General features: G+C 43.9%; 1 protein-coding gene across 1 annotated transcript in view; it reads right to left on the reverse strand.

The window, feature by feature from the left end:
• The window catches only part of LOC110532369 (cystic fibrosis transmembrane conductance regulator), a 41,551-nt gene extending 32,538 nt beyond the window's left edge, over window positions 1-9,013 (reverse strand). Inside the window, exons 1-6 of the mRNA XM_036979287.2 lie at window positions 8,624-9,013; window positions 7,815-7,925; window positions 6,140-6,251; window positions 4,900-5,115; window positions 4,321-4,410; window positions 2,160-2,323 (exon numbers count right to left, since the gene is read on the reverse strand). Of these exons, the coding sequence (XP_036835182.2) occupies window positions 2,160-2,323; window positions 4,321-4,410; window positions 4,900-5,115; window positions 6,140-6,251; window positions 7,815-7,925; window positions 8,624-8,676 (746 nt within the window). The 5' untranslated portion in view covers window positions 8,677-9,013. The remainder of the gene's footprint in view (window positions 1-2,159; window positions 2,324-4,320; window positions 4,411-4,899; window positions 5,116-6,139; window positions 6,252-7,814; window positions 7,926-8,623) is intronic.
• Between the last annotated feature and the right edge of the window lie 5,703 nt (window positions 9,014-14,716).

Here is a 14,716-nt window from a genome sequence, read left to right on the forward strand (position 1 = left end):
TCAGCCCCTTTACTTTCAGTGCAGCAAACTCTCTCCAGAAGTTCAGTGAGGATCTCTGAATGATCCAATGTTGACCTAAATGACTAATGATGATAAATACAATCCACCTGTGTGTAATCAAGTCTCCGTATAAATGCACCTGCACTGTGATAGTCTCAGAGGTCCGTTAAAAGCGCAGAGAGCATCATGAAGAACAAGGAACACACCAGGCAGGTCCGAGATACTGTTGTGAAGAAGTTTAAAGCCGGATTTGGATACAAAAAGATTTCCCAAGCTTTAAACATCCCAAGGAGCACTGTGCAAGCGATAATATTGAAATGGAAGGAGTATCAGACCACTGCAAATCTACCAAGACCTGGCCGTCCCTCTAAACTTTCAGCTCATACAAGGAGAAGACTGATCAGAGATGCAGCCAAGAGGCCCATGATCACTCTGGATGAACTGCAGAGATCTACAGCTGAGGTGGGAGACTCTGTCCATAGGACAACAAAAAAAGATGAAGATGGTTAAAATTGATGGGAAGCTGGATGGAGCCAAATACAGGACCATTCTGGAAGAAAACCTGATGGAGTCTGCAAAAGACCTGAGACTGGGACGGAGATTTGTCTTCCAACAAGACAATGATCCAAAACATAAAGCAAAATCTACAATGGAATGGTTCAAAAATAAACATATCCAGGTGTTAGAATGGCCAAGTCAAAGTCCAGACCTGAATCCAATCGAGAATCTGTGGAAAGAACTGAAAACTGCTGTTCACAAATGCTCTCCATCCAACCTCACTGAGCTCGAGCTGTTTTGCAAGGAGGAATGGGAAAAAATGTCAGTCTCTCGATGTGCAAAACTGATAGAGACATACCCCAAGCGACTTACAGCTGTAATCGCAGCAAAAGGTGGCGCTACAAAGTATTAACTTAAGGGGGCTGAATAATTTTGCAAGCACAATTTTTCAGTTTTTGATTTGTTAAAAAAGTTTGAAATATCCAATAAATGTCGTTCCACTTCATGATTGTGTCCCACTTGTTGTTGATTCTTCACAAAAAAATACATGTTTTAAATCTTTATGTTTGAAGCCTGAAATGTGGCAAAAGGTCGCAAAGTTCAAGGGGGCCGAATACTTTCGCAAGGCACTGTACGTACACACACATACACACACCAGATGATACAATTAAATTCCAAGTTCAGAGAGATGGCTGAGGATAAACATCCAAACTTGGTGAGTCTGCATGTTAATTAACCAGATTTATTCCTGGGTAAAAAGGTTTTTGTCCGAATACACTGTGGTATTATAGGTGTCACGTTTATGGGAGGGTCACAGCAGTGTGTAGGAGGGAGATTCCAAGATGTGGGAAGTGTGCAGGAGGACATAGGACAGAGGAAGGTGTAGTTTTGGTGGGAACAGTTGTCAACTGTAGGGGTGCCCATGTTGCTGGGGATCAGAGGTGTCCGGTTCGAGAGAGGCAAGTTGAAGTGGCCAGGGTCAGAGTAGTGCAGAAGATATTGTATGCTGAGGCAGTGAAGAAAGCAGAGGAAGGTGGATCAAGGGTGAGGGATTCTGAGAGGATCCCTGTGAATAGTAGATCTGTGCCAGAACAGAGGGACAGGCCAATGAGTGATATATGTTTCAGTAAGGTTGGCTTCTTAGCATTCAATAGCCATGGATATCAATTGTACCGCAGAGGTGGAACGTAAGTCACAGAAAATAGATGTTGTGGCGGCAGCTGCAGGGAAGTACTTGGGGGGTACGAGATTTGACTTCAGAAGAGTTACAGGACGTGTTGAGTGGTAGTGTCCGGTCCACACTGGTCTTGGCCTGGGGTAGGGTCAGATCGGGTTAAAGTAGTGGAATAAGGTCGTTTGCCCTTTTCCCATTTTGTATCACAAAGTTGAATGGATGTGTATTGTAGTTCAGTTGGGTGGCGCTAATGCAATATATTGGATGCCAACCGCCATTAAACTCCACCGAAGAAGAAGACTTTGCAGGCAGTGGGGAAAAAACCTTGTTAGCATTTATCAGTTTCTTTCTGTTATCTGCGTGTCCAATATCAAACGTGAGTAACCCGCCATATTGACTACACGTTTCTTACTATTTTGTGTCAATTGATGCGCATTTAACGATGCAATGTTGCTTACTAGTGGTAGAATGTTAGTCCAGTACCAACCTGTGAGGCCCCATCTTCTGTGAGAGGCAGGCCTGTACGATGCCCAGCAGGGTGAGGGCAGCCAGGGCACAGAAACCATTCACCTCGATCAGTTCCCAGATCAAACCCACACACAGGATACACTGCAGAGGGGTGATCCACACAAAGTGGGCCAGGCCAAGGCTCTGCAACACACATGAATGTATGAAGAGAGATGCAGCAACACAATACTGTTTGTAAAAGCTTTTAAGTGATATCAAACCCAACGGTGACGAAGACATGGATGTCTCACAGTATGGTGGGTTATGCACCATGGGTAACATGGTTAACACCTTAGTCTCCTGAATGTGTTTGGCATTCAGGTCCAAAGAGTCTCTTTCTGACCACTTCTTCCATGGGTGAACATGTATGGAGAGTTTTGTTTCAATCAAAAGGAATGCTGTCAAAATGGGATTGAACTCAAATGTATTTACCCTGCCATGCCTGTCAGGTGGATGGATTGTCTTGGCAAAGGAGAAATGCTCACTGACAGGGATGTGAACACATTTGTGAGCAACATTTTTTGAGAAATAAGCTTTTTGTGTGTATAGAACATTTCTGGGACCTTTTATTTCAGCTCATGAAACCTGGGACCAACACTTTAAATGTTATGTTTATATTTCTGTTCAGTGTATAAACGCAACATGCAAAGTGTTGGTCCCATGTTTCATGAGCTGAAATAAAAGATCCCAGAAATGTTCCATACGCACAAAAGGTTTACATCCCTGTTAGTGAGCATTTCTCCTTTTCCAAGATAATACGTCCAACTGACAGTTGTGGCATATCAAGAAACTGATTAAACAGCATGATCATTAAACAGGTGCACCTTGTGCTGGGGACAATAATGGCCACTCTAAAATGTGCAGTTTTGGCACATTGCCACAGATGTCTCAAGTTTTGAGGAAGCGTTCAATTGGCATGCTGACTGCAGGAATGTCCACCAGAGCTGTTGCCAGTGAATTTAATGTTAAATTCTCTACCATAAGCCACTTCCAACGTCATTTTAGAGAATTTGGCATACGTCCAACCAGCCTCACAACCTCAGACCCCTTGTAACCACGCCAGCCCAGGACCTCCACATCTGGCTTCTTCACCTGTGGGATCATCTGAGACCAGCTACACGGACAGCTGATGTAACTTGGCTTTGCACAACCGAAGAATTTCTGCACAAACTGCCAGAAACCGTCTCAGGGAAGCTTATCTACGTGCTCGTCGTATTCACCAGGGTCTTGACCTGACTGAAGTTCAGCGTTGTAATCGACTTCAGTGGGCAAATGCTCACCTTCGATGGCCACTGGCACACTGGAGAAGTGTGCTCTTCACAGATGAATCACGGATTCAACTGTACAGGACAGATGTACAGGGGCGAGCGGTTTGCTGATGTCAACATTGTGAACAGAGTGCCCAATGGTGACAGTGGGGTTATGGTATGGGCAGGCATAAGCTATGGACAACAAACTCAATTGCATTTTATCAATGGCAATTTGAATGCACAGAGATACCGTGACGAGATCCTGAGGGCCATTGTCGTGTCATTCTTCCGCCGCCATCACCTCATGTTTCAGAATGATAATGCACGGCCCCATTTCGCAAGGATCTGTACACAATTCCTGGAAGGTGAACATTTCCCAGTTCTACCATGGCCTACCACCAGACATGTCACCCATTGAGCATGTTTGGGATGCTCTGAATCGACGTGTACGACAGCGTGTTCCGGTTCCACCCAATATCCAGTAACTTCGCACATCCATTGAAGAGGAGTGGGACAACATTCCACAGGATAAAATTAACAGCCTGATCAAATCTACAGAATGAGAAGGAGATGTGTCGTGCTGCATGAGGCAAATGTTGGTCACACCAGATACTGATCAGTTTTCTGATCCCCACCCATACCTTTATTTTTAAAAGGTATCTGTGACCATCTTTATTCCCAGACATGTGAAATCCATAGATTAGGAATTTATGAATTGATTTAAATGGACTGATTTCCTTTTATGAACTGTAACTCAGTAAAGTCTTTGAAATTGTCACATGTTGCGTTTTTATTATTTTGTTCAGTGTAAGTAAATGATTTGGGTCCTTAATTCTCATCCATATTGTTGAGGTTAGGGTTAGTACAGCAGATGAGTTGGGTGGTTCTTACCTCATCCAGCTTGTTGAGGTGGGCTGACATCAGGCTGACTAGCTGACCTGTGCTGATCTTGTCCAGGACCCGGCTGGACAGCTTCAGAGTCTTGGGGGTTGAAGGTCAGGGGTTAGGACGGACACAAAGGGTTAAAAACGTGACACATGAGAGGCTGCTGTGTGACACTAAGAGGATGTAGCAGCTACATAGCTGACCCTCACACCAGAGAGTGGCTACACTGAAGAGTGTGATGTGGATCTGCATGCATGCCTAGGTGGTGGCATGTCAGATGCACACAAACACTCACCACTTCCTCCTCACACACACCACTCTCCCCTCCCACACCCCCCCCCCCCCACACACACACACACCACTCCCCCCCCCCCCCCCCCCACACACACACCACTTCCCCCTCCCACACACATCACTTCCTCCCCACACACACCACTTCCCCCTCCCACACACACCACGTCCCCCTCCCACACACACCACTTACTCCCCACACACACACCACTTCCCCCTTCCACACACATCACTTCCTCCCCACACACACCACTTCCCCCTCCCACACACACCACTTCCCCCTCCCACACACACCTTCTTATAGATGAGGCTGAAGAGAGCGATGCGTATCTGCATGCCCAGGTGGTGCAGCCCAAAGATGGCTGGCTGCAGGAGCAGGAAGCGAGTGATGAAGAGAAGACTGAGACCCAGGGCCAGGTAGTAGCCCTGCTCCCGCTCCGGGGCATGAAAGGGGTCGAACGAGGCAATGATACGACCCAGGAGCTGGGGCTGCACTGCCTTCGACGCCTCCTGGAAGAAAAGAGAGAAAAACATATATATCTGTCATGCTATAATGATCCGTGTGTTCCTGAAAATCTGAAGTAGCCTGTATAATGAAAAACGTATCCAGTATGGGGGAGGGGTGCGGGGAAAAAGGTTGCCCTACAAAACTGAATTTGGTGGCACTTTGATATGATCTTAATGATATAACTTGATACCTCTGCTCTTAATCTCCCATAACCCCTGAACTGATGGGCATTCCTAGAAGGTTCCATGGGGATCACCTCACACCACCAGGTTACGCAAGACCTGCTGCTGACGTCAAACTTCCTCACCGAGCGGAGGAAACTGGGATACTCACACGGCAGTGAGACATGCTTCCTCTCCATACTATGGTCATGCCGCTAATTCACTAGTAAGTACCACACAGGTACAGGACAGAACAGGCTAACAGCTAGCCTGGGTTGGGTTGAGGTCAGTTCCATTCCAGTTCCAATTCCCTCCAATTCACAAAGTGAATTTTAACTCAGTTCATGAGTTGAATGAGAAACTGAAACTCCCCATTGACAAATGATCCCGTTTTTTTTTTAATTCTAGAATTGGAACGTCCATTCCCTTCCTGAATTGAAATGGAATTGACTGCACACACAACCCTATCAATGGTATAACACCTCTGCTGTCACAATATATGATCTGTTCTCATATGAGAGATCCTGTATGAGAGACAGATGCACTTCAAAGGGGCAAAATAACACTATAATAAGACCCAAATGGCAACCCACATTTTAAATACAAGGTTGTTCATCACCTGGCATCGTAGTAATAAAGTATGCAGGCCTTTATAACAATCGGGGCTGACTCCGGTTGTGGCGAGCCCACAATGTGTGCAGGCTTTCGCTCTAGCCAAGCTCTATGACACCCGATCAAATAGATCGTTATTTGGTTTTATATAGAGTTTGACTAATGTGGGTTAGTTAAACTAGAGCAACACATTTTCTTTTTAACTAACTGCAACCGTTGGACACCTGTGCTTCATGTGGAGAGATGGACTCACCCCAAAGTACAGCAGGATTCCGTAGAACACAAAAGGCCAGAGGAAACAACGGGAGAGCGCCCGCAGAAGCCGTGGCTTCTTCTTGGCCGATGCCACTTCTCGGTCCCATTCTCTACACCAGGAAAACAGAGCGGAGAAGTTAGAATCTATCTGGGGAAAAAAACACACACACACACACACACACACATTGGCTGACAGTAAAAGTAAAGTAGGGGCACATTGTTCAGGGCCCTGGTGTATAACCTGGGCACTTTGGCTGACTTGTTAAACGGAGTGCAGAGACCTTGACGAACGAAGGAGAAAAAGAGGTAAGAGAGAAATGTGAGAATTTGTGAGAAAAAGAGAGCGGAGGGAGGGAAAAAGGCAGAGAGGGGAGAAAAAAAAGGTGATGAGCGAGAGAGAGAGAGAGACAGGGACAGAGAGAGGGTAAGAGAATGTGTGATTGCACATGATAGATGGAGGGACCTTACCAACATGTTAATTCAAGGTAAAGTTCAAATTCCCATGCAGCTACCAGCAGAATTTGGCAGATAAATAAAATGCACATAATTCAGCACTCTACGGACAACTGGCCCTTTCAAAGGTCGACTTTCACACCTATTTAAAGGGCTGCTGGCACACTTTACTGTGACACTGTCCCTACCCTCACCCCATAGTGGCCCAGCATGGGACATGGTTGTGTTTATTTTGTTTTCGGGGACAAAAAAACACGCGTGGCATATAACAGGTGGCCTAAGATCCTCCCCTTTTTTCTTTCTACAATCCTTTCAATGTGTGACATTTACACACATCACAGAACGGGGACAGAGCAGAAAGGACGTACAGTGAAGGGAAAGGGGAGAGAGACAGAGAAAGGGCCAGAGAGATTGAGAGGAGAAATTGACCGAATTAATTAGAGAGAGAAAGAGAGTGGTGAGAGGAATGAGAGAAAGAGAATGAGATTGAAAAATAGGAAAAGTGCATAGATTGAGAGAAGAGAGATCGAAAGCAGAGAGAGAGAGACAGAGAGAGAGAGAGAGAAAGAGAGAAAGAGAGAGAGAGAGAAAGAAAGAAAGAGAGAGAGAGAGAGAGAGAGAGAGAGAGAGAGAGAGAGAGAGAGAGAGAGAGAGAGAGAGAGAGAGAGAGAGAGAGAGAGAGAGGGCCCAGCCTGCCCCACCCGCCTCCGGTGTGTTTATTTGGGACATGCCAAAGTTTATGTTTGTCTGCCCCTCTCCAACCAAAGGCCATCCCATATTTTAGGTTAGCGTGGGTCATCTAGAATTTCCAGTTCTTTAGCTAATCATTGCGATCATTGAATGGGGGGGGGGGGGTAAATACACTTTAGCCCCGAAGGGCAGTAAGAAACATCCATTCTCAACTCTCTCAACTCAACAAGACAACAACAAAGAAGAGAAGGGACCAACAACCCCAACAGGAGCACGTTGATCTATTGTTATGGCCTGGGGCTGATCCTTTGGGACATGTGTTTGTGTTCCGTATCATTGAAATGTCTGGAATCAAATTTGGACAGGAGTTAAAATAGGTAATCAAAGCACAGCACGGTGTGTGCGAACGTGTGTGCGTAATGAAGACAAAAAGAAAGTCATTTAGAATTGAGTAACTTCCAAGGATGCACAGGTGTGTTCAACATGCCTTGAATGTTCATAAAGGGAGACACTTTGGCTGATTTGCAAACCTTTCTAGTCGTTCAGAAAGATTGTCCGCCAGATCAAACGACGGTGCTTTGTAAACATCGGTCAAATCCAACTTCTTTCTGAAGCCCTTCCTCAACAGTGGAGATGTCCACCTGCAATACAACAGAATGGATGGGTATGGGAGGTTTGGTTGGCGAAAAAGTATAGAATATAATAGCCTACTTCTGAGGTACTTACAGTAGACCAATCTCCTCTGAAGTTGAGCACAGATAAGCCTGCTCAAGACCTTAATACATTGTATTAACCAAACGCCCATGCAGTCATATAGGGTGGCAAAATCATACATTCATTATATCAGCAGCATGCATGTAGCATGATAATTAGGCCGAGGTCTACAATTTAGATAGCTGCATAATTTGTTTAAAAAAAAAAAAAGCAATCCTAAATCTGTTACATAATGAGTTTTGGGATGGCATGGGCTTTTCCCATGACAGGACGCGTGTGGTGAGTGTTGTAGCCTACATGACACTATACATATACACTATACATGCAGGACAAACGACGAGATATCACAATTGAAAGATGGAGCGCAAAGAGCTGCTGGAATTTCATCTCGGAGCTAAACACACAGAAACGGTCCTTGGAGCATATTTGCACGTTCGTTTTTAGCATTTACAAGAATCTACTAAAAGTGAACATTGAAAAATAATACGATTCCTGTGACCTGACTTGCCGGAAAAGTGACTCTGTCCCCTTTCACAAATGCGTTCTCCATATCTGGCAACAGCCTCTGGCAAATCATTCAATTGTTTATTTACGACATATATGAAGAAAACATATCATTCCTTACCAGAATACATATTTGGAGAGGAAGTTTGCATCTTCCACGGGTGACTTCTGCATCCTAAGAGCACCGCCAGTTTTATTTCACTGCACCTGTGTCCTATCGCTTCCCCTTTTCTCGTGGATGACCGCTAGTTCTGTTCTGACTGTCCCAGCTTGTGCCGATTGTATAAATGCGCCGAGCAGAGGTGATGTCACTGGTGTGAAATTGTCTCCAAGCCGGAGCTGCGACCACTATCCAAACAACTAACACACAATGCAGAGCACACAACACACAGACCGCAGCAAATGGGCTGTCTTGTCCTTGCCTCGATCCCGACAATGAGAACACGTTGGTTAGCGAGAGAGAATCATTTATGGACTCTCCAAACATCCCGGAGTGCGTCATTTCCATACTGACAAGCCTCTTCAAAAACGTACACGGGTTGCATATTGTGGCAACCCAATTTGCGGAGACATAAACTACTACATCTATAATGGCGCACAATTTTTTAGCAGGCAGGTTTCAAAGAAATCACCTCTTCTGCAAGTATGTCAATTTATTTGAATCAAAAGGGTATGTGATCTCATTCATTTGTTAGAATGAATATGTCCTTCAGAAAACCCAGTTACATCACCTGGGCTCCAAGCAATGTATCAGAATAAGACTAGATGATGGAGTTAGTTAGTCTGGAGAATATTAAAGAAAAAGTAAGCTAATGTCCTGGCATCTTCTGGTCTGTTCCATGAAATGAGTCCTTTTGCGTCCTTTTTTATTTTATGTAGAAATTGTGCATCAATATTGCATTTTAAAAGGCTGTTACATTAAATGATGTGCACTTTAATATAGACCACTTTGAAAATTAAATGAATCAGATTTTTTTTTATATGAATAAAGACATTTGTGAAATTCAGCGTTTTGACATGTCCCTCTGGGCACTCCTCTCCAAGCGTTCTCCTCCAAGTTATCACTATCATTGCACAGCTCTAATTATTTCGTTGCTTTAACAAAGTCATTTCTGACAATTATTATTTATTTCATGCGATTAGTGATTAATAAAAAAGTTTAAAAAAACTTTCCCTCATTTTAATGTCAACCCTGTTATGTGACCTGAACTCTCGTTTTAATATGGTGAAACTATTCATTAAAACAAAGAAAATTCAAAATAAAAATTGAACCTCTAATAGTCAACTCATTATGTAAAATAATAACCCTGTTACTTTATTTGGCACTTAATAGGCACTTACTATAGTTTAAAATATATATTTTAATTAACCTCTTGAGATGGGAAAACATGTTTTTTATTAAGTTGAACATGTGCTCTTCATGGCAGAATATATACTGAACAAAAATATAAACGCAACATGTAACTATTTCAAAGATTTTACTCAGTTACAGTTCATTTGAGTAAATCAGCCAATTGAAATAAATTCAATAGGCCCTAATCTATGGATTTTACATGATTTAGAATACAGATATGCATCTGTTGGTCACAGATACCTTACAAAAAAGGTAGGGGCTTTGATCAGAAAACCAGACAGTATCTCGTGTGACCAACATTTGCCTCATGCAGGGAAACACATCTCCTTCGCATAGAGTTGATCAGGCTGTTGATTGTGGCCTGTGGAATGTTGTCCCAGTCCTCTTCAATGGGTGTGCGAAGTTTCTGGATATTGGCGGGAGGTGGAACACGCTATCGTACACATCGATTCAGAGCACCAAAAAATGCTCAATGGGTAACATGTCTGGTCAGTATGTAGGCAATCTAAGAACTGGGACATTTTCAGCTTCCAGGAATTATGTACAGATCCTTGTGACATGGGGTCGTGCATTATCATGCTGAAACATGAGGTGATGGCGGCGGATGAATGACAGGATCAGGATCTCATCACGGTATCTCTGTGCATTCAAATTGCCACCGATAAAATGTACTTGTGTTCATTGTCCGTAGTTTATGCCTGCCCATACCATAACCCCACTTCCACCACGGGGCACTCTGTTCACAACGTTGACATCAGCAAACCGCTCGCCCTCACAACTCCATTCTTACATATACTCCCTCTCCGGCGCTCTAGGTCACCAGGCTTCGCATTATTATGCACACCTGTCACCATCGTTACGCGTACAAGCGCCTCACCAGACTCACCTTCCCTATATCTGTCATTCGCTTTGGTTCCTTCCCCAGGCGTTATTGTTTCATGTCTGTACGCTGCTCGTGGTTCTTGTTTTGTCCATGTTCTTTTATTTATTCATTAAATTATTCACTCCCTGTACTTGCTTCCCGACTCTACAGAATAACTTCTCACCAAATGGATGCATTAGGGAGTGTTTTTTGTTTTGGTAGGTGCCACCGGAGTGCCGCTCAGGGGCAAGTGAGGATGCCTCAGCCTGCTCTTCAGGTTCACAAGACTCAGTTGTGTTGTGTGACAAAACTGCACATTTTAGAGTGGCCTTTTATTGTCCCCCGCACAAGATGTACCTGTGTAATGATCATGCTGTTTAATCAGCTTCTTGATATCCCACTCCTGTCAGGTGGATGAATTATCTTAGCATAGGGGAAATGCTCACTAACAGGTATGTAAACATATGTGTGCACACAATTTGATAGAAATAAGCTTTTTGTGTGTATGGAAAGTGTCTGGGATCTTTTATTTCAGCTCATGAAACCTGGGACCAACACTTTACTTGTTGCGCTTGCATTTTTGTTCAGTTTAAAAATGAGATGATTTTTTTTTTAAATTCAACAAGTTACACTACACAAAAAGGGACTTATTTTGTGGAATGACCCTTTTACACTTCGAAATAGCAAGAGCAACGTCATAGTGTGAGATACATTCAATGGCTTTACAATCAAATAGAGTAAATAATACACAACCGGTCCTGGCATTCATCATTGCGTGCAACTGGCATTCATCATCATGCACACCTGGACTCCATCACTTCACTGATTACCTCCCCTATATCTGTCACCTCCTGAGGTCCATTCCCCAGGCAGAATTGATGATGTGCTTCATGTCTATACGCTACTTGTGTTTGTTATATTGTTCCGTGGACCATGTTCCGTTTACTATTAAACTCAGCACCTGCACTTGCTTTCCGACTCCCAGCATATACGTTGCAGCACCACCAAGGCGAGGCAGAAGCGCGTATAGACTGGAGCAACCCACTGAATGATTTCCATATGTTCAAAGAAAATGTAGCTGACATTTTACTTGATTGAGCCAAGGCTTTCATCTGACTCTTAGGGGGAAGGCCCATCTCTCCTTCCCAACAAGTATTGATCCCCTTGAGGGTTTTGGCATCTGGACCCTTCAGTCGAGAAGCAGGAGATATGTGTGATGTAAGTGACTGTATGCGGAATAGTCCACAAGTCTGAAATGCTATATGTGATGTGAAAGACAAATACATCAAGTTCCCCTGATGCTGCTGCCCAAGTCAACAACAAAGTAGAGTTTTATGAATGTGGGAACTTCCCTGGAGTCATTGGGCTATATAAGATATACAGTGGGGCAAAAAAGTATTTAGTCAGCCATCAATTGTGCAAGTTCTCCCACTTAAAAAGATGAGAGAGGCCTGTAATTCATCATAGGTACACTTCAACTATGACAGACAAAATGAGAAAAAATAATCCAGAAAATCACATTGTAGGATTTTGAATTAATTTAATTGCAAATGATGGTGGAAAATAAGTCACCTACAAACAAGCAAGATTTCTGGCTCTCACAGACCTGTACCTTCTTCTTTAAGAGGCCCCTCTGTCCTCCACTCGTTACCTGTATTAATGGCACCTGTTTGAACTTGTTATCAGTATAAAAGACACCTGTCCACAACCTCAAACAGTCACACTCCAAACTCCACTATGGCCAAGACCAAAGAGCTGTCAAAGGACACCAGAAACAAAATTGTAGACTTGCACCAGGCTGGGAAGACTGCATCTGCAATAGGTAAGCAGCTTGGTTTGAATAAACTAACTGTGGGAGCAATTATTAGGAAATGGAAGACATACAAGACCACTGATAATCTCCCTCGATCTGGGGCTCCACGCAAGATCTCACCCCGTGGGGTCAAAATGATTACAGGAACGGTAAGCAAAAATCCCAGAACCACACGGGGGGACCTAGTGAATGACCTGTAGAGAGCTGGGACCAAAGTAACAAAGCCTACCATCAGTAACACACTACGCCGCCAGGGACTCAAATCCTGCAGTGCTAGACGTGTTCCCCTGCTTAAGCCAGTACATGTCCAGGCCCGTCTGAAGTTTGCTAGAGAGCATTTGGATGACCCAGAAGAAGATTGGGAGAATGTCATATGGTCAGATGAAACCAAAATATAACTTTTTGGTAAAAACTCAACTCGTCGTGTTTGGAGGACAAAGAATGCTGAGTTGCATCCAAAGAACACCATACCTACTGTGAAGCATGGGGGTGGAAACATCATGCTTTGGGGCTGTTTTTCTGCAAAGGGACTAGAACGACTGATCCGTGTAAAGGAAAGAATGAATGGGGCCATGTATCGTGAGATTTTGAGTGAAAACCTCCTTCCATCAGCAAGGGCATTGAAGATGAAACGTGGCTGGGTCTTTCAGCATGACAATGATCCCAAACACACCGCCCGGGCAACGAAGGAGTGGCTTCGTAAGAAGCATTTCAAGGTCCTGGAGTGGCCTAGCCAGTCTCCAGATCTCAACCCCATAGAAAATCTTTGGAGGGAGTTGAAAGTCCGTGTTGCCCAGCAACAGCCCCAAAACATCACTGCTCTAGAGGAGATCTGCATGGAGGAATGGGCCAAAATACCAGCAACAGTGTTTGAAAACCTTGTGAAGACTTACAGAAAACGTTTGACCTCTGTCATTGCCAACAAAGGGTATATAACAAAGTATTGAGATAAACTTTTGACCAAATACTTATTTTCCACCATAATTTGCAAATAAATTCATAAAAAATCCTACAATGTGATTTTCTGGATTTTTTTTCTCATTTTGTCTGTCATAGTTGAAGTGTACCTATGATGAAAATTACAGGCCTCTTATCTTTTTAAGTGGGAGAACTTGCACAATTGGTGGCTGACTAAATACTTTTTTGCCCCACTGTATTCCCATCAAATGTCCCTCTACAGGAATCTGTAGGAATATGTCATTGTTGCACGTTGGAAAGGTGCAACTCATGACTCAAGGATTTTCCAAAACTCCTCTTTGTATGCTCAGCTTAAAGGAGGACAAGATAGTGGAGCCATGCTTGGCGACAGTGGGTATTGCACAGACCAACTTCTCGTTCACCCCCCATCTTCATGCAATAGGACCTGAGCAACAACAGTATAACCGAGCTCATATCCGTGCCAGAGGTGTATTGGAGCGCATGTTTGGTGTATGGAAGAGTATTTTCCAGTGCGCTTTCAACCAAAAAGATGCATTGTCATAATTGCAACCCCAGTGCTTCACAATTACCTCAGATAGCATGGCTGCCCAGGTCCTTGCATTGGAGGTGAGGATGATCCAGATGTTCCCATGGTTGAGGCAGACAATGACAGAAATGGACAAGCCTGCAGAGGTGCTTTTGCTGTGCAGCACTCCTCACAACAGATAGCTCAAGTGATTGTAGCAAAGAAAAAATATTCACAGATGGTAATATCTGGATCCTCAACTGGTGCTGGTTGGAGAAGAACATTGCTACTTCACATTTCCCTCCTATTTCATAGCCAACTCAACATGAAGGATGTGCATCTTCATATCATGCTCTTCTTTTAAATACATTAGTTTGGGCTCATTAAATTCCATGGCCAGTTTCTCATGCACGCTCAGCCTCTGTCTTTATCCTCCGGCCCGGGTTCAGTGACACAATCTTCCTTCCTGGCTGCTGCAGATGAAGCGTGCTGACCTTCATCCTGTTAAGACAAGTTCCCTCCAAGCTATGGTGATCATCTGCCTCTAGAAAATGGTTACGTTGCTGCATTAGAGGACATTATTTCTTTAAGAGTTGAGTTCATTACATGATTTTTATTATGGGAGTGCAAGAGATGACTGACAACATGACATATTCCCTGCAGTCCGGGGATGGCACAGGTTTTTCTATCTGAACTGTCTAAATGGGCATCATAGGGGATACCTTCCAGGGGTTACTGTCT

Source organism: Oncorhynchus mykiss, chromosome 1 (genome assembly GCF_057628025.1).
Source record: "Oncorhynchus mykiss isolate SJ-2025 chromosome 1, ASM5762802v1, whole genome shotgun sequence".
In the NCBI taxonomy this organism is placed as follows: Eukaryota; Metazoa; Chordata; class Actinopteri; order Salmoniformes; family Salmonidae; genus Oncorhynchus; species Oncorhynchus mykiss.